General features: G+C 38.1%; 1 protein-coding gene across 2 annotated transcripts in view; it reads left to right on the top strand.

The window, feature by feature from the left end:
* Positions 1–23,243, top strand: part of LOC114025659 (BDNF/NT-3 growth factors receptor-like) — a 412,069-nt gene that overhangs the window by 224,324 nt on the left and 164,502 nt on the right. The window contains exons 12-13 of one of the 2 annotated variants that reach the window (XM_027839137.1): positions 15,842–16,030; positions 20,360–21,173. In XM_027839137.1, coding sequence (XP_027694938.1) covers positions 15,842–16,030; positions 20,360–20,388 — 218 coding nt within the window. In that variant the 3' untranslated portion in view covers positions 20,389–21,173. Of the gene's footprint in view, positions 1–15,841; positions 16,031–20,359; positions 21,174–23,243 lie in introns of those variants that run through there. The other variant, XM_027839136.1, reaches the window with a different exon arrangement.

The raw sequence follows: 23,243 nt of genomic DNA, 5'->3' as shown, positions 1-23,243 counted from the left end.
CTTTTTCTCCTCTTCCTTCTTCTATTTTTTCCTAGTAGGAAAAGTATCAATAATACAAAACACTTCCCCTGTAAACCTGGTCCTTTGCCCCCAGCTCCTGACTCAGCTGAAATCCTCATGCTGTTTTGCTTAAACTTGATATATACACTATTTCCCAGACCTTTCAGAAAAACCAGAAAGAACTCTTGTCCTAGAACCATTAGAAAAACCTCCTCTTTTTAATTTCCTGAGAGCCTGAGCTATTACTGAGACCTTTCATCTCCCAAACAGGAAATTTGCATCTCCGGGTGCCAAGCCCTTTAGAACAGGAATCAGGGTCATTTCAGCTACTTAGTGCCCTTAGGATTAGTTTTTCTCTTTAGATGATGGCCCTGGATTCTTGAAGGCCAGTGCCAAGGCAAGCCCAAGCTCTAGAAGGTTCTATCCAACTAGAAAGGCGTCCTGGAAATCAACTGTGTGTTTGTTATCCAGGTAATGACCTACCTAAATTTAGAGAGCTCACCAGTGGATTGGGTCAGGTGATTTTTTTTCCCACCATAGCAGCTCATAAAAAACTGTCTTCTAAGGCACAGAGGGTATGTAACTTGTGTTGATTAAAGGAATACCCACACTGATACAATAAAGCATTCCTAAAGGGCTGAAATGCACACACACATACATGCATGCATTTACATTGGAGCACTACTCTAGCACTTTCCTTCGAAGCTATGCCATGGACTCAACAATGATATCTTTTCATGCAGCAACAAAAGAGTTGACATTTATTTAGCCCTTTGAGGTTTTTTGTATCGCATTTGATCCTCATAACAACCCTATGAGGTAGATGCTTTTATTAGATCCATTTTAAAGATGAGGAAAGTGAGTATCAGAATATTTAATTGACTTGGCCAGGATTGCCCAACAGCAAGTAATGTGTTTGGTACTTCCAAAACTAAACTCTTGGGTGGGGCTGAGAATAGATTCATCTAACACTAAATCCCTGTTGTTTGAAATAATATAGTGCAAAGGCCTAGGTGCTGGCACTAAATTCCACCCATATTCTACCTAGTCTGTGTTCTGGGTCCTCAGTAACATTACCCTGTTTCAATAAAGGCAGTAGGAATTCTTGAACAAATGGGAGATTCAGTGAGTGGGAAAATGCTTAAGAAGGGAGACCTGATACAGAGTATAATTTGTATGTCTTAAGGCTATGGGGCTCTCTTGGAATCAACAGCTTTATCACCCCAAGTGATAATAAACAGGTTTGCCTTTGGTTAATCCATTTGACTTGTATTTTAAACAATAGGTTTTAATTCTGTTCTATTTATGGTCTTTTAATTCAATTCTTTTTATTCAGCAGGCAGCCCTATAAGGTTGATATAATTCCATTATTCTCTTTTATGAGCTCTTCTGTTGTTCAGTGTAATAGAATTATGTAAACATCATTGGGTAGTGTGGTGGCCTCATTGTTCTTGTATTTGGTTGAATTTAAGAATGTGGAAATCGGGCAGGGGGATCCCCATCTAAGACAATAGGATTATTGACACACTAAAATGTGGGGGTCAGTGCATTCCCAGGTGGCAATGGAAAGCCGACGTCCTGTTGAACGTTCAATGTGCACCACAGGGAAAACCCTGGAAATCAGCCTAAAGACAGGAAATTCTGAATCTCTGCTCCCTGGGTGAGAAAAATCCTACCTGTTAACCAATCAGAAAAAGGGGGGAATTGGGGAAGCACTCTGCAGCACTGGCTACAATAGATATAAGAATGTGTAGAGACCAAAAAATCCTTATAAGGCCTTTTCAACAGCCATGCCTTTCATATATTAGAAAGAAAGAAAAACAAAACACTGAAATGGCTTCCAAACTTAATCAATATGGGAGTTGAACCCCAGACAAGAGAAGCTGATGGATTGGTGACAAGCTTACATTGCCTTGCTCTCATTTGGTGATAAGGCCTTGTTGAAGTGTCTAAGCAAGTTTTGCTTGGCTTTGAGTCATTGTTTAGGTTTTCCATGGAAACAGTTGTTCAGGGGAGTTTGACCCGATGCTTCTTCCAGAATCTGAGGGGAGAACATTGGACCTGTCACTATCTTTAAGGAACATTAGGGTGACCTCTAAGAAGATTCCCCAGGGAACTGGTTAATCTCATGCCACAGGGTTGGCCTGAAAGTTCAACTTTGTTTTGCAGAGGAGAAGATATTTGGATGATATCACCCAGCTTGAGTCAATGTTATTGCTGAAACCTTTTTGTATGTAACTAACTAGACATCACCTTAAGTGCAGGGAGTGTGTGATGACTGATATAATAATGCTTGTCAAGTATTTTGAGATCCCAGAAGAATGGTCAAGTGGAAAGAATAAAGCTTGGATTATTATTTAGGTAAGATTGCCAGCTCTCAGCTCTTTTCTTCAACTCAAGATTGGGAAACTAATCCTAAGAGGTATTCCATATTTAAACACTTAACAGCCCTGGAACATGGGACCTCGAATTTCCCAGAAAATTTTCCTTAATCCGGAATAAATTAAAAAACAACCCTTTGGCTAAGTTACAGAGCAGTCAAATTTTCTTTCTGACGCTCCAGGCTTGTAAGACAAAAAGGCAAACCAGTCAGCAAAATATTTTTTCCAGAGTTCTTAATTTTTTGTGTCATAGACCCCCTTGGCTATTTGTTAAAGCCTATCAACCCTTTCCGAGGATAATGTTTTTAAATTAACAAAATACCTAGAATTACAATTGAACTGTATTGAAATACAAATATCAAAATATTTTTCAAACAAGTTCATAGACCCTAGGTTAAGAACACTTGTTTTAGGTAAAGTTCATTGTGATGTCCTGGTGTGATACTTCCTCTACTAGTGAGTATTGCAACCTCTCTATGACTTAGGACAGGGGTGGACAACCTGCAACCTCGTGGCCACATGTAGCCCTCTAAGTCCTCAAGTTCGGCCCTTTGACTGAATCCAAATCTCACAGAACAAATCCCCTTAATAAAATCCCATTTTACCGGACCGAAATTAAATGTTCTAAATGGAGTTCATGATGCCATGACAGATCAAAAGCAGGACCTCTGTTTCCCCCTTTTGTTTGCCTGAATTGTATAATTTTTCTTTCATAGTTTGAAAGATTTCCTAAGGACAGAAGCTGGCTTTTTACATAACGGTAGAATCTGATGCATCTTCCTTTCCAAGGTTATTATATGATAATACCTAAGCAGTGGTTTTGGCCAAAGTGTATCTAATCCAACCTTCTCCTTTCATAGACAGGGACACTGACACTCCCAGAATTTAAGGGACTTGCTCAAAGATTACTCAGGCAGTGTCTGAGGTGCGATTCGATCCCAGGTTAGCCTGACAGTTTATTGCCCTTATTTACTACCAACACTGCCTTCCTTCGCCGTGGCCTCCTTGACCAAACACACTTTTTACAGTTTTCCTCTGTCATACACACTTAACAATATTCAGGTTCAGGGAAACTGGATCAGATTAGATTTTCAAAGCCTGCTATCTTAATTACAGAACAATTCTTCCATCCTGTGCTATATGTGCTATATATGCTACTACTATTGACTACTAGGTTTCTATACTTTCAAACTTCTTCAATCTGGGATTATTTAATTCCAAAATGTGTCCAACTGAGCAATTGTCACCAAGACTTTCTGGAAGATGGCATCCCAATGTAAGAAACATTCAGTTCACAGGTGTCTTTGCATAATTTGTTAATGTATATGTTGGCAATATAACTTGTACATTCCTACATTGGGTGTAAGCCATGCCAAGAATATATTCAAGTTTAAATTTTCTCATTGTTATCATACTTTCTATGTTCATTTTTTATTTTTCATACTCCTAGTCACTCACTAATATTAACCTTGATTTATCCTTATATAGGAAGCATAAAACAAACAGGAGGAAAAGAGATTCCCTCTTCATCCCCGTACCCTCGAGTGAGGAAATGGGTGGGGGCTAGAGAAAGTGTAGTGGAGGAAAAGTTGTGATAGTTGCCTGAAACTTTACTATAGGTTACCACTGGTCCCTCCAATGGAATTTTGAGAATGGATCTACCCCAGTGCAAGTGCTCTTTCCTAGCAGCTAGTGTTGTCTTTATACATGATGTCCCAAAAGTCTTAATGCAATTTTAAGCTATTTAAAACTGAATTAAGACTTTTGGGACACCTTGTATAGCTTATAGGGGTGATTCAAAGGTGACACTAAATTGAAGAGAAAACTTGGCTCCCAAAGCTTATGTGTACCTTGAGGAAATTAAGCTAATTTGAAGCAATTTATGAATCATCCAGATTACTTGTCAACAAAAGAGAATGAAATTGTCCACAAAATGATGTTTTAATTGTACTTTTTCCTTTCCTCATTGTCAGGTGGTTCAGGTTTTCCGAATCAACCAAGGTGTGGATTGTTGTTATTGGGCTGGTTTTTGTTTTTGTTTCTGTTTCAGTGCTTATTGTATGTTCAACATTGTTTTCCTTTTTCCACAGACTAGTCAGTCAGTCAGCATTTATTAAGCACTTACTATGTTCCAGACACTGCTAAATGCTAGAGAAACAAAGAAAAGCAAAAGACAGTTCTTGCTACCAGGCGACAGATGCAGATTCCAATAGAGATACCTCACTTTGGGGAATAGATGTGTTTCTAAAGAGTTGTTCATATTAACTATATCAAGTCACAGTTTCCTGTTAACTTCCAATCCAATTCAAGGAATTCTTTCTCACAACAAGGAAAAACAACAACAAAAAATCAGTAAATTTTATAGAACTGTATGAAAATGGAACAAAATGTAAATCAGGTCTTTATTAGAAAAATAATGACTTCTGATACAATGTCAACTATAATGATCAAAATAAATCACTGAGTACAAAGATTGCAATAAAATTTACAGATGGGAAATGGATCATCAGATATACCATTGAAACTTCATTAAAAGTTCATAAGTTGATTTGAGTTGGAGGGCTTATATCAACTAATGTGTAGTTTGCTATCCCAAAGATTCAATGCAAAAGTTGCTAGAAGAGAGAAAAGCAGCTTTGATAGTGGGCATCAGCCATTGGTTAAATTTCTCAGCATCCCTGGGACTCCTTTTCTGAATGATCAAGAATCATCTACTTCATCATTAATTCTTTCCCTACTCCCTTGAAAAATTAGTTATGTTGTCAAAGAATAACAAGTAATATTTCAGGAATTTGGGATTGAATTTGTAGGTGAAGGCTAAACATTCTAGAAAATCAGAGAACATATTGTTCATCCTCTGTATAATTCTCAGTAGCTCCTTTTTGGTTCATCACAAATTGTTAGCCTAGGCTGACTGGGAACTGTGTAGTTTTCATATGAGAGAGGAAAGAGAATATGGAAAGAAAACATTCACTTCTAATAAGTATGGACCAGGAGGCTGGTTCTGTATTAGGGAAATGATCCACCCATAGTCTTCCTTTTGAGTAGACAAACCCCAAAATGCATTTCAACTTGAAAGGTGCCAAATATATGTATATAGGCTTCACTGGACTGAAGTTCATGAGGCTCAACACCTGTTCTTTCAAAGATTCGCTGTTTACCTTAAGGAAGAGCCCATGACTCTATCTTTGTCATAAAATGTTCGGGTATGGTTCTCCTCACAGAGCCATCCTGATGAATAACAACAAGAAAAATAATAGCGTAGAAATCTAATGTCCTAAAGAAATAGGTCATCACCAATGAAATCCTAAACTGGCTCTTAGAACTATAACTCTAGCACTCTTGTATTATACACATAGTCCTAGATACTGTCAACTCCCAAAACAGAGTTTGTTCTAAGAAAAACAAACAAAACAGGTTGTGTGTCCACATTTAATTTCCTCATGTTGGAGTGACATGCATTGTATGGGAGTTACAGTCCAGAAGTGGCTCAGTTTGGAGGTTGGGGATACAGAGTTATATGACCTTCGAAGACCAGGTGTTCCCAAGGGGTGTCAATGATTGGTCAATATACTAGGAGGTGTGCTATATTAAAATGAAGGTCTTGAGTACATGACTTAAGTCACTTAATCCTGGTCAAAGAGCAACAGAGGTTGATGTCACCCCACCTCCTGACAAAGGAATACCTCTTCTATCAGATCACCCCCCCCAACCATACTAGAACACTCCCAACCTTGGGCTATCTAAGCAGAAGAATCTGTCTCCATCCAAGGCTGAGCAGCTTCCAATGCAATCTCATTATCAGTAATACCCTTCTGAAGAACTTTAGCAAAGGGGGTGCTGGGGGGGAAGCTCTGAGAATAATTTTTCACAATACAAAGCAAAAAAATTACAAATCTAAAAACACAAATTAGTTCTTGCTTCTACAAAGTATTTTATCTTTAATTGTTGAAAAAAAAAGCTGCAAGTAAAAAGAGATCATAAGTTACCTCCCGTACCTGTTTGGGACTTCCCCTGTGTGTGATATTCACTATGTAATCATGAGAAATTGTACACAGAGGAGAAAACAATCATCCAAGAGGCGGGAAAATGTCACTATGGCTTTTTTATTGGAGCCCATCTAAGTCCTGGATAGGTATTTTCTTATTTGTGTTGAGAGCATTCTTGTGATATAGGCAGAGAACATCGCCACTGTACAAGACCGGAAATTAAGCCCCATTGAAACCTAGTGATTTTCCCAAGGTCACTATGGGAGTCAGTAATGGAACTTGGAATAGAATTCTCCTTCTTCCTTCCTGTATCCCCATTCCTTGCTGAAGTAGCAGATCTCTCTCAGGGTTTTTCTTACTGAATGCCTGAGCTCTAGAAGAAATTTGTTTTCATTTGTACTTTCCCATATTGCTACAATTTAGAACCACTGGTGGTTTGCCAAATACATGTTTGTCATTTTTCCCTCATCCCCCACCCTATTTTTTTCGCTTACCCTTTATAGGTGATCATACCTCTATTTAAAGGGGAAAGGAGAGTAAGAGAGAGACTCAGTGGAATTATGTATATTGTTCCATCATCTTTTCATCTTTTGTCTTTCAAACAAAGGTTTCTATCCCTTAACAGACCTAACTTTTCATTCTCTCAAAGTAAAAAACAAATCTTTAACATAAAATCAAACTGTTAAGATCCAAGCATCTGGAGGGCAGAATTATGAGAGGCAGCATGGAACCTTGGAAAGAGTACTGGCTCTGGCATGAGAACTTGGGTTCAAAACCCACTTCTGACATTTACTACCTGGAGGAGGCAAGACAAATCCTTTAATCTCTCTGGTTCTCAGTTTTCTCACCAGTAAGATGAAAGGACGAACCTGTTGGCTTCTTAAATCCTTTCTAGTTTGGAATCCTTGATCCTATTATTTAAGACTAGGGAGCAGCGGATAGAGTGAGCAGATCACTGTTTTTGGAGTCAGAGCACATGATTTCAAATCCTACCTCTGATCCTCAATAACTGTGAGATTGTAAGCAAGTCACTTAGCCTCCATGCGCCTCAATTTCCTCAACTGTTTGCTGGGTAACCATGTTTACCACCAAGTACTTTTTTCTCTTCTTCCAAAGGTTTTTCGCATTCTCATGGTCTAGTTTGAGGAAGCAAAATCAGTGCAAGGTATGCTTAAGAGTTCCTCACTCTTCCTGCTTTGGTTAAGTAATTAGGTGACCCCATTTAATTAGACACTCATCAAGAGATTAGTCTGATTTATGCAATACATTAATGATTCATGGGAAGGAGCAACTCTAACATCTTGCCAGTATAGAGCATTCATTTTTTTCCAGTTGAGTTCTGACAAATTGTTTTGCAATACTGAAATGTGCTCATTTTATTCTACAGCAAAGTGTCAGCGGCTGTCCTGGCCTTGGGCTGAAATGTAATTTAGTCAGTGCATTAAGGAAATGAAATGTAACTTCATGTAAAATAGGTAGTTTGTCAAATAAGCAAGAATGAAAATTAGTTTGAGCCCCAGCTTTCTCACATCCATCAAATGAGGTTGACTAGGTAGATTTCTGAATTAAAACTAGTTCTCCTTCTATGTGGAGGAGAATCACAAAGAAGGGAAATGTTGGAGGGGTTTGGATTGGAGTGGATCCTCAGAGCAACTTCTGTGATAAGATCACAGGTATATGCAACTTTTCTCCCTAATTGGACAATCATTCCTCCCGTTCCCACCTGACTGTTTCTGAATGTTTTGCTAACTTCCAAATAAGACCGTGTTCTGAGAGGTTATAGTTTTTACTTGACCGCATTCTCTTTCTCCCATTCAGATTCTATGTTAATAATTTAAAAATACTGTTTAGGAGATGCCTAGTCTTATCATTAGGACTGACAACTGAATGAAATAACAAAGGCCCTTCAGTTTGGTACCTTTATTTTCATAAGCATGGATGGCTTGGGGAGGGGAGTGTGGAATAGAATTCAGCACCTTTTGTCTGGCCACCAAAGAATTTAGGTATGATTCCGGGTTAGTACTGACTTTCTTCTACAAGATAGGCTCTAGATTAGTGTAGGCAAAATTGAGAAGTAGGGGTCATTTATCTCCGTTGCTCCCAGCCTCCTTTTGCTTCTTTATTTGTTGTCCTTCTCTCATCTAGACGTATGGTCAGATCTTTTCTAGTCTCTGGGAAATATCTTATTTTAGGTATTCATATTTTACTTTGAATTTAAGGTAACACCCTACCTCTCTTGAGAGAACTATGAGCCTTACTATTTATAATTGTGAATTGATTGATTTTGTTGTTAAAGCATTGATGAGCGCTAGTAGTACTTAGGAAGGACAGTTAATAAAATAATAAAATAACAACTAGCATTTTTGCAAAGTGCTTTAGAATTTTTTTTCTTTTAATCCTTGCAACAACCTTGGGAAAAGGTACTATTATTATCCCCATTTTATAGATGAGAAAAAACTAAGGCAAAAAGAGTTTAAGTGACTTTCCCAAGATGACACTGCTAATAAGTGTCTGAGATAGGATTTGAATTCAGGTCTTTCTCTAAGCCCAGCATGCTACCTGCTGTACCATCTAGCTATCCTTATTTGGGGGGGAGGTTAGGGGAAGGACTCCTCAGGTCTCCTAAAAATAGAATAAAGAAGGGCAACCTTGTTTATCAGTTCAGCATCTGAAATTCTTCAGTTAGTAGGTTAGCTAAACAAACAGAGAAATAAACAAATATGTCCCCTAAGAGACAATGTGCTTGACTACATTAACATTTTTAAAAATTACAATAAAAACAAAATAATAAAAAGAAAAGTAAGGGGCAGCTAGGTGGTGCAATGGATAGAGTTCCGGCCTTGGAGTCAGGAGGACCTGAGTTCAAGTCTGGCCTCAGACACTTGACACTTACTAACTGTGTGACCCTGGGCAAGTCACTTAACCCCGATTGCCTCACCAAAAAAGAAGTAAAAAAAAAAATAAAAGTAGCAGACTGGAGAGAGATTTATAGGAAATGTCATAGATTAAAAACTAGACATTTAAAATATATGAGGAACAGTTGATAAGTCACAATTGTGACTCCCAGTTCACAACTAATAAATGGTCAAAGGATATGAATGGGAATTTTCAAATTAGGAAACACATGTTATTAATAATCATTTGAAAAACTGCTCAATCTCATTCGAAATCAATGAGATACATATGAGAACAACTCTGAGGTACCATCTCAAATTCATCTAATTGGCCAAAATAAATAAAAGCAGAAGCAAAGAAAGTCAGTGCTGGTGGGGTTGTGGAGTAATAGGTACATTCATTCCTTGCTAGTGGAATTACAGACAAAATCTTTTTGGAAAATAATGTGGTACTGTGCAGTAAAAATTATTTTTAAAAAATCATACCATTTGATCCACTAATTCCAAGCCTGAGGATATGTCCTAAAAGTGTTATCAAAAGCAAAAGTTATCTTTTCAAAGATTTTTACTTTAGGATTACATATAATTGTAAAAAAAAATGGAAATAAACTAAATGTCCAAACAATAAGTGAATGGACAAAAAAGTTAATGTAACAGAATACTACAATGCAATTAAAACTAATGTGAAGAATATGAAAAGAACTTAATGCAAAATTAAAAAAAAAACTAGAAGGGTAGAGTACTTGTTATGACCATGGAAGGAGAAAGTGAATGAAAATTAACAGAGAGACATTGGGCCTTGGTTTTATGAAAACCTGGGTTTGAGTTGCATTTGTGACACATGCCTGAAGTGTAACTCTAAGTCACTATGAGTGACTAAGACATAAGTGGCCAATTCGAGACTGATATAAAATGGTAAATGGGGTTTCCTTAGTGGGAATTCCCTACATCAGTTGAATTATGAGTCTGGACCACCTCCCCTCACAAAAAAATGGACCTGAAGAGGAAATAAGTGACTAAAAATTCTCACAATATATTATACTTTGAATTGAATTAGTTTAAATATTAACAATTACTTAGCAACTTTAGTTGGTTGTATTTGATGTTCAATGTTGAATAGGGAGAATAGGTATTGATTTAATTAGTATGAGGAACTCCTGAATCAAAAAACTTCCTTTAGAAATTCAGGTCCGCACCTTCTCTTTAACTTACAGCCTTAGAGAATTGACTAGTACACAGAGGTTAAGTGACTTACCTAGAGTGATACAGCACAGAGCATGTATCCGAAGCAGGATTTGAACCCAGATCTGCCTGACTTTGAAACTGGCTCTCTATCCATTAGGACACACTTTCTCTCTAAATTTTAAGTAAAATAATTAATTAAGAATATGTCCTGGAGGTGGACTGGAAGGTTCCCTTGGCATCCTAGCATGATGACGCAGTCCCAAGCCACATTATACTTCAACTGTAACTGTTAACATTTCTTAGCCTACTTGATGCCAGCTGCTTGAGATACTCCATGATCAACAGTGCATAAAAACCACAACCAAAACAATAGCAGTAGCAGAAACACACTTTATACACTTGACTCTTTTAGGCTCTGCCAGAAGGAAAGTGTCTTCTAAAAAGAGTTGTTCTATTTACTATTCACAACAAAGACCTACTTGAATGTACATTTATCTCATCTGGTAGGCATCGGTTAGGGAAGAGGTTCCTCAGCTTTTTTGGTCTCTTTCTTTGCACCTTGGCTTTAATTAAGCGTTCTCATACCCTTTATTCAATAGAAAAGGAAACACATTCTAGAATTTACCATGCTTATGCACATAAGAAATAAAGTAAAAACAATTTTTCTTAAAACTTTATGTATTTTATTGTATATCTTATATATAATCTATTTTAGTATCATGAAGTTGTTCTCTAATTCACACATACTTGAAAATAGCTGCTTTTCAGATAGCCCTTGCATTCCCTCATTTTGGAAACCTACATGCTTGAATGAGTGGCGGAGGTTTCCCAGACCACCTCTGCTTACTCTACTAAAGCCTGGAAACTAAGCCTATGCTAGGCATACATGTGACTATGAAGTTGTGCACCTAGGATAAGTGCTCACATAAAAGAGATCTAGCTCTTTTGCACTGGAGAGAGACTAAAATGGAAGCAGACTCTAGTGCTGTCAGGTAAAATTTGCATTCATCTGCTGGGATTGCAGTACCATGTAGCTGAAGCTGAGCTCGTGTGCACACAGCGGTCTAATTAATGTTTTTATTAATATGTATTAATAAGATTTTTCTCTGGGGCTCTAATAAGTGGTTCTTGGTTTATCCTGTGGAGTGCGACAGCTCCTCTTTCCTCTGCCTCCGCATGTCTCATACGGTAGTACATGCATGTACACAAGCACACAGAGGCATTCCCTTTGCTATGCACAGCCGAGCTGCTGTCAAATTATATAGACATCTATTGTCTGAGCCTTGAGAGCTGTCTTCCCTTCTACAGCTTCCTTGCTGGGCTCTGCACTTCATTATATCAAAATGTTCATAGAAAAATGGGCTTAATCCCTGCAACTTTGCCAGCCCTATACATCTTCCAATATTTGGAACATCAATAATGACAAAAATGACATTAGAATTAATATTTCACTTGAAAAAATCGCAGAGATTTATGTGTTGCTTAAATTTGTCAACAGAGACTTTCTGGCAAAGTGAAAAGGCCATTTGAAAAATTACCTTTGCTGCTTCAAATATTGCTTCTGCATTGGGAGGGAAATACTTTTTCCAACAGTGAGTCCATTTCCCTTATGGACTGTCAAATCAAGGTCAAAGTTTTAATTGCAAGTGGGATGGAGGAGATGAGATTTGAATGGGAGGAGAAAAACAAGCAAAAGGTATATTCTTAAAAGCTGAACTTTTAGGCTAGGGTTAAACTACATGTCAGATGATTTAGTTGGAATCTTGAAGCTGTCTCCCACATACAGACTAGCTCAGATAATAATTAGAGGTTATAGATTTAGAGCAGGAAGGGACCTTCCTTTTACTCTTGTAACTATTTGTATTTGTACCTATTTATTTACAAGTTTCTCCCTCATTAGTATGCAAGCTCCTTGAGGACAGGGACTTTGTGATTTTGCCTTTCTTTGTGTTCCCAGCACTTACCCTAATGCTGGCATGTAGTAAGCATTTAATAAATGGATATTGATTGACAAAGCCCAGCATCTCATTTTCCAGATGAGAGAACTGAGGTCCAGAGACGATAAGTGAATTTACCAGAGTCATACAGGTACAAAGTGGCAAAGTGAAGATTTTTTATCTCGTGTTTTTTTTCTTCTGTACTAATCTCTCACCCCCAATCTAATGTTGCTATGATTGATCTCATTTCAATTTAATAGTTATTGAGCACCAACTCTGTACAACATAATGCTCTTGGGGGGGCAGAGGTTCTAGAAGGTTGATTATGGTGTTGATTTTACCAGGAACTGGGCTAGTGAAAGAGTGTTATACAAGAACAAATGGGACATTCAAGTTCCTAATAGCTCCAGTGGTTCAGGTGGGAATTCTGGGAATTCTCTTCTTTCTGAAAGATGTGGATTTTTTCCTTTTTGTAAATTGTAACATCTGTGTTAAGAGTTGAATTGGTAATTAGTTTATGAAATTATGAAAAGGAAGCAGATACCCCCAATTCTTTGGGTACTTGTCAGGAAAGACCACAATTTGGAAATGGGACAGCCATCACACTTTAATAACCACAAAAGATGTGAGGACGAACAGCACAGAAAGTACAGAAACAAGTGGTAAAAAGTGGGGAGGTATATACCAAGCCAGGTGGCACTGGCACAGGGAATGGGATGGGGAAGGGAGGCAGGTAGCAGGGGAAGTGGATTAGGAGGGAGAGAGGCAGGGAGTATCACTCAAGTTACCGTGGTTTACAGTCGTGAGCACTTAGCACTATGGACCCCTACTTGGGAGTCAGGACAGTGAGGTCTCATTTTTATTGGGTTTTGGGGGGAAACAGACAAACTTTTTATCTGTGCCTCCTTTGGGTTAGTTCATAAATCATCTCAAAGTTATCGGTAAAATTTTAAAGTCATTTTCTCCAAGTTATCAGCACCATGGAGTTGTGGAATTTGTCTGGAATTTACATATCGTAGGATCAGAACCTTGACAACAGTGCTCAGATGGCTTCTGCTGATCCAGTACATATCACCAGCATGTGAATTTTGATTAAAATATACTATTTGTAAATTATGCTCTTTTGATTTTTGGGATGGTTTGTATGTGACTTTCAGGTTCCCCTTTGCAATCTTATTTCCTGCTATTGTCCCTTTATATTGGCTACTTATAAACTGATTAGGAGTATGTGTATGGACCGGGGGGGGGGTGGAGGGGAAGACTGGTCAGAGGAACCAGAACAAGATGTAATCTTAACACAAGGTTGAAGTCTGGAAACTGTCTAGAAATATATGACTTTTCCAAGGAAGCTAGTCAGTAGCATGGCTTAATAAGATAAAAACGAAAGAAAATCTAAACTAGTAACTGATACCAGTGGTTATAAAAAGTGATGGAACGGGAACGTGTGGAATTTTCAGGGAAACTGATTTCCAGTTTTCATCTCTGGCTAGAATTCTGGGATTAAACCCTAGGGTGTTCCAGGTCTATCATTCCAGTAAGCAAATCATTTAACAGTGATAAGAAGGAATTCCTGAAAGAAGGCATTTTTCTATCTATTCCTGGGTAGGACTCTAATATCAACTCCCACATGTAAGCAGCAAGTGAGATGCCACCAAATGGTGGGCTTGACTTGGCTTTTTCTCCTTCTGTCCTATAGGCATGTTTTGGGAGGGCCAATGTGCAGGACTAACCTGAAGTGTGTCAATGGAGTCAACTCTAATTCACCCTTTTGAGAATACATTCTCAAAATCAGCTATAAGTGCAGTTGGCAGCTTGTTGTGTATTTCATTTAAGACACAAAAAGCCAAGAATAGTTCATTGTTATTGCTGAAAACTGAATGATAGTCCCCAAGTGGGGTGTGTGTGAATCTTAGGAGGATTACTCATTATTGTTTTATCCATTAAAAAGGATGAAAAGAAAATTATTGTTATTTTTATAATTATTCTTACTTATATATGCATAAGTAGGTTGGTGATAGGCAGCAAATGGAAGGAGAAATTGGGATCTCCACCATTGCTGGTGGGAATTCTTAAGATTCAGAGTAAGGAAAACCATGCTTTAGGACCCAGGAAGTAAGAATTCACCTATCCCCCTCATAAAAGAAGCTTAAGAAGCATTCCAGATATATGGTTCTATTTGTCTCATCCTTGCTTTCTTCTCCTCCCCTATCCTAATGGTTCTCTCTCTCTTTCTCTCTCTCTCTCTCTCTCTCCCTCCCTCCGTCTCTCTCTCTCTCTCTCTCATACACACACACACACACACACACACACACACACACACACACACACTTAACTACTTGCCTGCTCCCTCCAGGAGGTATGACCAGTCATCTGCTTCAAAAGAACTCCCTATCCTTTCAACATGCCTTGGAAACATTTATAATATCTATCTAGGGAATTCTTGTCCCACTGCTCCATTATGGATTGCTTGAATTGGACCATTGAGGTCTTCATGATTTAGAAACCTCAAAGTGATCATTGGCACAGATCCCTTCCTTTCTGATGATCTATCATCAGCCTGATATTCCTTTTAAGTTTGAGTTTAGCGGCAAAAAGATGAATTTTATAGACAAGACCAAGTGTATGACATACGTAGTATATATGTACTATACTATATATATACATATACATATACTATATGTGCATGTGCATATACAAACTACACACACACATACACACACACACACATACACACACACATGATCCATTCTTAGAATATTCTCAAAGGGTAAAAATGTTTAAGTCTTGTTTAGGGGATATGTTTTCTCTGTGTTACTTTAATAAGCAAACAGCCGAGCAATGAACCCATGTGATAGACCAAACCTAAAGACTGGGCATATTCATGCCCACTGGATTGGTATTCCATACCAGTGCTGCCATGAGAATGATTTACAAACAATTCCACAAAAAAATTTACAAACATTTCACACTGACTGTAAAAAAGTAAAGAGATGCATCATCATCATCATCATCACATTCAATGGTGACCAAATACAGTTTCACTGCCACTATTATAAAGATGGTAACACTAGTTTTAATGTCTGCTATGTATAGAATTCTTGATGCTCTAAGCAATATTTTTACATCACTTTTCTCATGCAATCCTCCCTTCAACACTGTGGTGTTGAGCAGCTATTAATCTCACATTATATTCTTCAGACGAGGAAACTGATACCCCAGAAGATTAAGTGACTTGCCCAAGGTCACACAGCCAGTTGGTGATAGATGGAAAAGTAGAATCTAGGTCTCTGAACTACTAGTACAGTATATTTTTCAGTGGAAGAATTAAAGGAGAATGTAAGACCACTACTGGGAGATCTGATTAGAGGAAGAGTGCCAAAAAAAAAAATCCCAGGTAAAAAATGGGGAGAAAACAACATATGGAGTTACAGGGGAATCTTTGTTTCTAACTCTAGGTCCTTCTTCAGTTATCAGCAATGATGATGACTCCGCCAGTCCACTCCATCACATCTCCAATGGAAGTAACACTCCATCTTCTTCAGAAGGAGGCCCTGATGCTGTCATCATTGGAATGACCAAGATTCCTGTCATTGAAAATCCCCAGTACTTTGGAATCACAAACAGTCAACTCAAGCCAGACACATGTAAGTACAAATGTTTATTTTTCTTAGCTGTTTTGCTTCTTTTCCATATGAACTGATATATTTATCAGAATCAAAAAGATGACTGGAATGGAGTGAAATGTCTGAGTACTGTTGGGGCAGTCAGCCCATGGAATGGATTCTTTGTTTTCTCATCGACATAATCCTTGGGATGTGACACCTGCTGGCATGAGTGATATAGTCAGAAAGTTAGAGACTGACTTCTGTTGGAATCCATTGTCCAAATCCATTAACCAAGAAGAATTCAGAGTCAAGGCAGTACTTACCTTGAGAAAACTGAACAAGAAGTATAATCAGATTGTGTTCATTCAGTTACAAAAGATTGGAAATGTGTGTAATTTAAAATCGGTCTCAGTTCTATTAAGAAATACTTTTTGAAGTGGTAGGAGATGACTATGTGTGATATAGAATAAAATGAGTATAGATATTTTATTCTTACAGTGTAGCCTTAAATTCCAGCATAAGGAGTTTTTATGGTATTAAATATGAATAAGATCCTCAATAGCACATGAAGAAGATATTATCTAGGCTGACTCATTTTTGTTCAGTATGAAATTAATCCTATGGGGCTAACTTGGTTTTATGCTAACAGTTTAAAAAGCTTTGAATTATGCCTGCAGTTTTCCATCATTACATGACCCAAATCGCTACTTGGCCCCCAATTTCCATGTTCCTATAATCAATCCATAAAGCATAAGGTATAAGTCAGCAAGAAGGAACTACAACTGCTGTAATCTAGGGCAGCCACTTGATTCCAAATTTGTGCAAGCCATCCAAGAGTGGGCAGCTTTTCATACCCTTACACGGTGGTCATAATACTGGCCCTGCTATATAAGTTTCTTACAGTGCTTCCGGGGTAAGGTGAGAAGTTTTATGTTGATAGTCTCATGACTTTGCCCTATGAATGGTGGGGCCAAGCAACATTCAGTGTCCCAAAAATAGGCCAGAGAATGGAGTTAAGTAACCGAGCCTTTAAATAAGACTCTCCTGTTACTTTGGAACTTTCCCTCATGTTTCTCACATGAATGCTTAAAGGATGGAATAGAGTTTGGTTGATTGGATGTGAAGTATTTGAAGCCTGTCATGGTGTAAGACTGGAGCCCGCTAATTTTTTTAGATGAATTTTAAAATGTCAAGATAAATGAGATGATATATGAAAAGAGCTTTTGGTTCCTTGGGGCAAAGGTGTTATTTGAATGCAAGGTACTATTTTTATTCTTATTATGATGGTGAAATGACATAGGGGCATTATTGTACATTGTTTATCAGTAGATCTCTCTTAGGACAGTATTCATTGATTGGTGGCATTCATAGTACCATGCTATGATTGTACTTATATTGTATGTTGGCTTACATTAAAATCATATTATTAATGAAGTTGATCATGGCAGTGCTCCCCTTGCCAGACAAAACCCTCAACTTTTATTAATGATATTGGAAAACAAAGTATAACATTCAAGCATTTCACCTCTAGGCTAAAATGCCCGTTACCAAAACAAACCAACAAGCAAAAACCCAACAATAACAAAGAACAAAGGAGATACTATAGAAGGTGCATCATGTAGGTGGTTGGACTAGATGACATTTTCAATCTCTTCTAATGCCAAGATTTCCTGATACTGTGAATGACTTCCTTAAAAAACTGTATAAAGAATGTTTTCTTAATCAAAGTTCTATGGGGATTTTTGCTAGGGTTTGGAGTTAGGTATTTTTGTTGTTTCGTTTTTGTTTATGTGCTGAAATATTAACATTTTAAAAAGATGTGGGGTATGATGTGTTCCTTCTAGTTGGCAAAGAAGAGGAGAAAATGTAGAGACATTGTCTTCCCAAGGGTTTTGCTTTAAACTGTTCGCTTCTAACTTCTGAATCCTCTGCTATTTCACTTTTGTCTTTTACCCCTCACCCCCAGTCAAAGAAACCATCTTTGCCCAGGTCTCTAATGACTCTAATAACTATGGCAATTAGTTACCATAGAGTAGAACCATTTTCCCATCTTCATTCTCCATCTTTCTCTCCCCTACTTGATGTACTTGATTGACTACCAATTATTACTGAGTACTTCCTGACTTTGGGCTTTCAAAGTACTTTCCTCAACTAGTTTGCCTCAAAACTCATCCATTATTCCTGGACTGTGTCCTGTTGCTGGGCCCAGTCTACTTAGCTTCTTCTATCTGAGGAATTCCCAAGGGCTCAGTCTTCACTCATGGTCCTGCCCTCTTCGAGAATGAAGGATAAACAACAACCCTTTCTGCTTCACTGTTGCATTAGATCATTAGCTCCTATGAGTTTAGTTAATATTTCAATACATAGGAGACTTAATTTTGTCTGACCACCCTAAATTCTTCACATTTATGAACTTTCATATCTCCAAATGCTATTTCTCTTTGCCAAGTCAGATAAAAAATGGCAAGAATAGAGCTACTTCTTTTTTTTTTCTTCTTTTAAGCCTGCACATCTACTTATTCTTTTAACTGCAGTGGGTAGCATTACTTCCTAAGAAAGTCATTTTCAACTCCTAGCTATCTTTCCTAAAATCCAGGCTGTTACTAACTCTTCACAGTCCGTCCTACTTAACATGACTATCTACTTTTCTCTATCTTTTTCAATGGCCAGAGCTTTAATCTAAATCCTCATTGTTTTTCCTGATGTTGCCACCTGCCATTTGTAGAACATTGCACTCACCAGCCATGTGATCTTGGGCAAATAAATATTTTTTACTTCTCTAGACTTCAGTTTCTTCACCTGTACACCACGAGAGGTTGACTGGTGGAACAATAAGTACCCTTTCTATTTTCCTGACTTAGGCTTCCTTAGGTATCATTATTCCCTTTCACTATGCTTAGAATTCCTGAAACTTTATGACCTCCTTAAAAATATTTCCTAGGTTTCCTGAATGGGCAGCTAGGTGGTATGGTGAATAGAGCACCAAGCCTAGAGTCAGGAAGACCTGAGTTCATATCCAGTTCCAGACACTTAGTAGTTGTGTGACCCTGGACAAATCATTTAACCCTGTTTGCCTCAGTTTCCTTATCTGTAAACTGAGCTGGAGAAGGAAAAGGCATACCGCTCCAGTATCTTTGCCAGAAAACAACAGCAACAAAAGGTCTCCTTAAATGAAATAAGGATTTCCTTCTTCATTTCATCCTTACACTCTTTCAAATTTTACTCCTCATGACAATAACACATTTTTTTCTGTTTATATAATATATCCGTTGATAGATGTATCATGTGCCCATATTATTTTATTTTTTTCCTGACCATATTGTCTAGTTTAGATTGTAAGCGCCTAGAGGGCAGGGCCAATTTCCAAATTTTTTTGTGATGTCATGTCCACGTGAATGCTTAATAAACACTCATTTCTGATGATGACTGTGAGGCCAGACCAATTTGCCTACCAGTTATTGATATTTGATTGTTAGCATCCCTGTAGCAGGTGAAGGTGCTTCTTTCTGTCTTTAATTTTTCCAATTTACCAAAACTAAGGTACATAGGAGTTCATTGACTGGGTAGATTTTTCCTCCATGAGGACCATTGGCTTTGTAAAGCTAATGATCTTCATAGTGGACATCATTATTGTAGAAATCTAGAAGTGTAATCATTTTAGAAATGTAGAGGCCCAATATGAGGAAGGACCTATTGTGCCCTCCCATGGATTCTGTACCTTTTAAGGGGAGTAGGGGGCAAAGGATAGAGAGAGGGAGGGAGGGGGAGAACAGAGAGAAAGAATGGAGGGAGGGAGGCAGAAAGAGAGGAGAGAGAGAGGAGGGAGAAAGGAGAGAGAGAGAAAGAAAGAGAGAGAGAGAATGAATATGAGTTTTGCAATTCTCTTACTGATTTTCTATAGAAAGCACATAAACTTTTTATGAACTACATTAAAAGCTTATGTCAAGGTTATAATGTGTGGAAGTCACTGTAGACCAAGAAGTGAAGAGCATGAGATGTGGGCATAGTTTGAATGGGAGAGGGTTACTTGACTGAGTTTTAGTTCAATGAATAGCTGCTAATACAATGAAAAATTCAGGCTGATCATGATGCTTAACATGTGAGTATTTTTTTTTTCAAATGCTTAAACCTAACTTTGTTTAGTAAAGAACTAGATGGGAAATGGAGGGAAGAGTTTTGAAGCTTATGGTGACAAGTACCATGATGAAAAATCCACTAACATGCTTGACCTTCATTAGGTTTTCTTAAGAGATTCAGACTCGCCGTGTTAAAGGACTCTGTTTTCCAGGGTTTTAGCGCAGTTTGCACAGACAGGACTCAATTGCTCCAGAGCATGTTTCAATAGAAAGTCTATCTACTTTATTTCAGGGCCCAGAGGTTCCCCCAAGACCGCCTGATAATAATTTGGTATTTGGAAGCTCCTGTATCACTGCAGGAATTAAAGGAGCCTAAATCCAGGCCTGATGGAGGAGAAGAGTTCTATGGTTTATCTGCAAATTCTGGCCAGACAACACCTTGACGTCACTCCTTAGCTTCTCTAACATAGCCAAGAAAAGAAGTTACCTTCCAAAGACAATACAGTGTGCTCTATTGACCATCCCCAACCAAGTAGCATGCCACTTTAACTGTAGACCAATCTCCTCGATCCATCAGGATTGCAAGATGTTGGTGATGATATTAGCGACATCAAGTCTGAAGCTTGTCTTCTGTAGTTAATCCAACTAGTCTGTTTAGGTCTAGCATCTTCATCTGACAGCATGAGTTGGTTTCCCGGTAGGATTTGACAAATTTGGGTGAGCGAGTGGCCCCGTTGCCATTTTCTCCTTGACTGCCGAGAAGGTCTTTTGCACACAGGGCACAATGGAAGCAGCCCTTCTGGGCTGAAAAGACTTAAAGCGTGGGGTTCCCTTTAAAGATGGAGATTTGTTATACCTTCCCCTTTAGGGAAGGTGAACCTCTCAGACTCACTGTGTTCCCTCTGAAATTGTGGTGTTGTTTTCTCCCCCTGTCTTGTCAGCGGTAACTCTAGTGCAGTCGTGAGAATTAGCCTGGATTATTTGTCTCTGCTGTATGTATCTGTATGAATCCATCCTCACAGAACATGCTGTGCACACACCTAGGGGTCAGTAATGCGTTATAGCAGATAAATACTCTAGGATTTTGGATTTTGTTCATTTTAATTCTATTTTCAGTTATGTGAATATTATTAAACACCTTCATCCTGAGCCACATTTCATCAGATTCTATATTTCATATGTATATATATATATATGTACATATATATGTGTTTTCACATAGGTAGCATTCTTATTCTACATTCTGCAAAGTAATGTAGACTCATAGAGAGGGTCCAAAGGATGGTATGCTAGATTAAGAGAATAAGAAAGGCTGCTGGAAAGTAAGAATTGTAATAAAAATGGAATTTAACACATAGGAAACCAATCTTCAGTTGCCACAGTTAGCCATTGTGACAGTGAAAATGGTGGGAAAGGAAGAACATTTTGGTCGATGTGTAGATTTTTTAAGCCTGCCTATAAAAGAGCATCAGAACAGGGATTTTTAACCTTTTTTGTGTGTCAAGGACTCCCTTGGCAGTCTGAAAAAGCCTATGTACCCCTTCTTCAAATAATTCTTTAAATGCATAAAATAAAATATATAGGATTACAAATGAAACAAATTATATTGAAATACAATTATCAGGATTTTTTTTAAAAAGGTCATGGACCCTATTTTAAGCACCCCTGTTCTAGAGCAATCTGAGGTTTATTTTTTTAAAGTATTAGGAGTATATGTAACTAAAATTCCCCTCCACGCTGCAGAGGGAGGGCAGACCTCTCAAGGGTGTTGAGTAGTTAGTAAGTGTTAGAGGTGAGATTTGAACAAACCACATGCATGACTCTTGAGCCAGTACCCTTTCCCCTGTATCACACTGCTCCTACTACAAGCAACAGAGAGACATTGAAGCTTCTTGAGGAGGAGAGTCATTGGGTCAAAATCAAAGTCTCTCCATGTTGGAAGAGATCTCACAGGGCACTTAGGTTAACCCATACCATTCCCTCTGCAACGTAATACCCCTCTCAACAGCAATGTTCTCTTGTCATGAAACTGTAGAACAAATTTCCAAGGACATTTTGGGAAATTATCAGAAAAATGTTTCAAATTCTATTTGAATTTCTTGGGGAAAATAGCAGCTAAATTAATGCTGCATGTTTATTTTTCAAACACTTTTTATTTTAGAAACTTCACTGAAATGGTTGTTACCAAGCCAAATGTGAAAGATATTTAGGTCAGCAAACATTTATTAGACCCTCACAATGCCAGGCACATGGTAAATGCTTAACAAATGGTTTTGTTGACTGAGTGCAAGGCACTATACTAGGAGCTGAAGAGACAAAAACACTTTTTTAAAAGCAGTTTTTGTCATCAAGCAGGTGATATTTTTATTTTAGGGTACGACATTTATATAGATAAGTACAAGATAATTTGATGAGCACTAACACCCAGGGGAATCAGGGAAGTCTCCCCATTGGAGATGTCCTCTACATTGAGCTTGGAAAGAAGCTAAGGATGCTAGAGACAGAGGTGAAGAGCGAGGGCACCTCCAGGCAGTTCTGTGCAAAGTACAATGTTAGGAGGTAGAATTCTGAGGTCAGGAAATGGGAAATGAGCCATTTTGGCTGGAACATAGAGTACTTGAAGAGAAATACCATGAAATAATTCTAGAAAGGGAGACTGGAGCCAGACTATGAAAGAATGGAAGTGAAATGCCAAGTAAAAGAGGCTGTACTTTATCTTACAGACAATAGCATACCCAACAACTTAATATAATGAAACATGTATTTCTTACCTTTGAGACACAATCATCTTATCCCCACCTTAGTCAAAGAATCGTTCTTTGATTCTAGGATATATAGAATTAATGTAGGGGAAAAACCCAAAATCAGATCCTGAATCTACCAGCTGTTGTGGGGTCATAGTTACCAAGTGGTGCTGGGAAAAACATTCATATCAGAATCAAGAGAACACTGATGACTTGAAGTCATCTTCTAACCAAGATAAGAATTATGAAGCAAGCACACACCAGACATTTCAATTCAAGTTCTCCAAACTATCAGAAGCATCCCGGAAGAATCTTAATGGGTTCAATATCCTAATGCTTTTGTTCTGGGTATTTCCCAGGGTGCAGACCTTTCTGAGAAAGAGTTTGTCAAAAGGATTCATGAGATTTAACAGGACCTTCTTTTTTATTTCT

The sequence above is a fragment of the Vombatus ursinus genome, unplaced genomic scaffold (genome assembly GCF_900497805.2).
Source record: "Vombatus ursinus unplaced genomic scaffold, bare-nosed wombat genome assembly UNPS02014832.1, whole genome shotgun sequence".
Lineage (NCBI taxonomy): Eukaryota > Metazoa > Chordata > Mammalia > Diprotodontia > Vombatidae > Vombatus > Vombatus ursinus.
The sequence above is the reverse complement of the archived record's forward strand: the minus strand, read 5'-3'. Positions and strand labels throughout refer to the sequence as shown.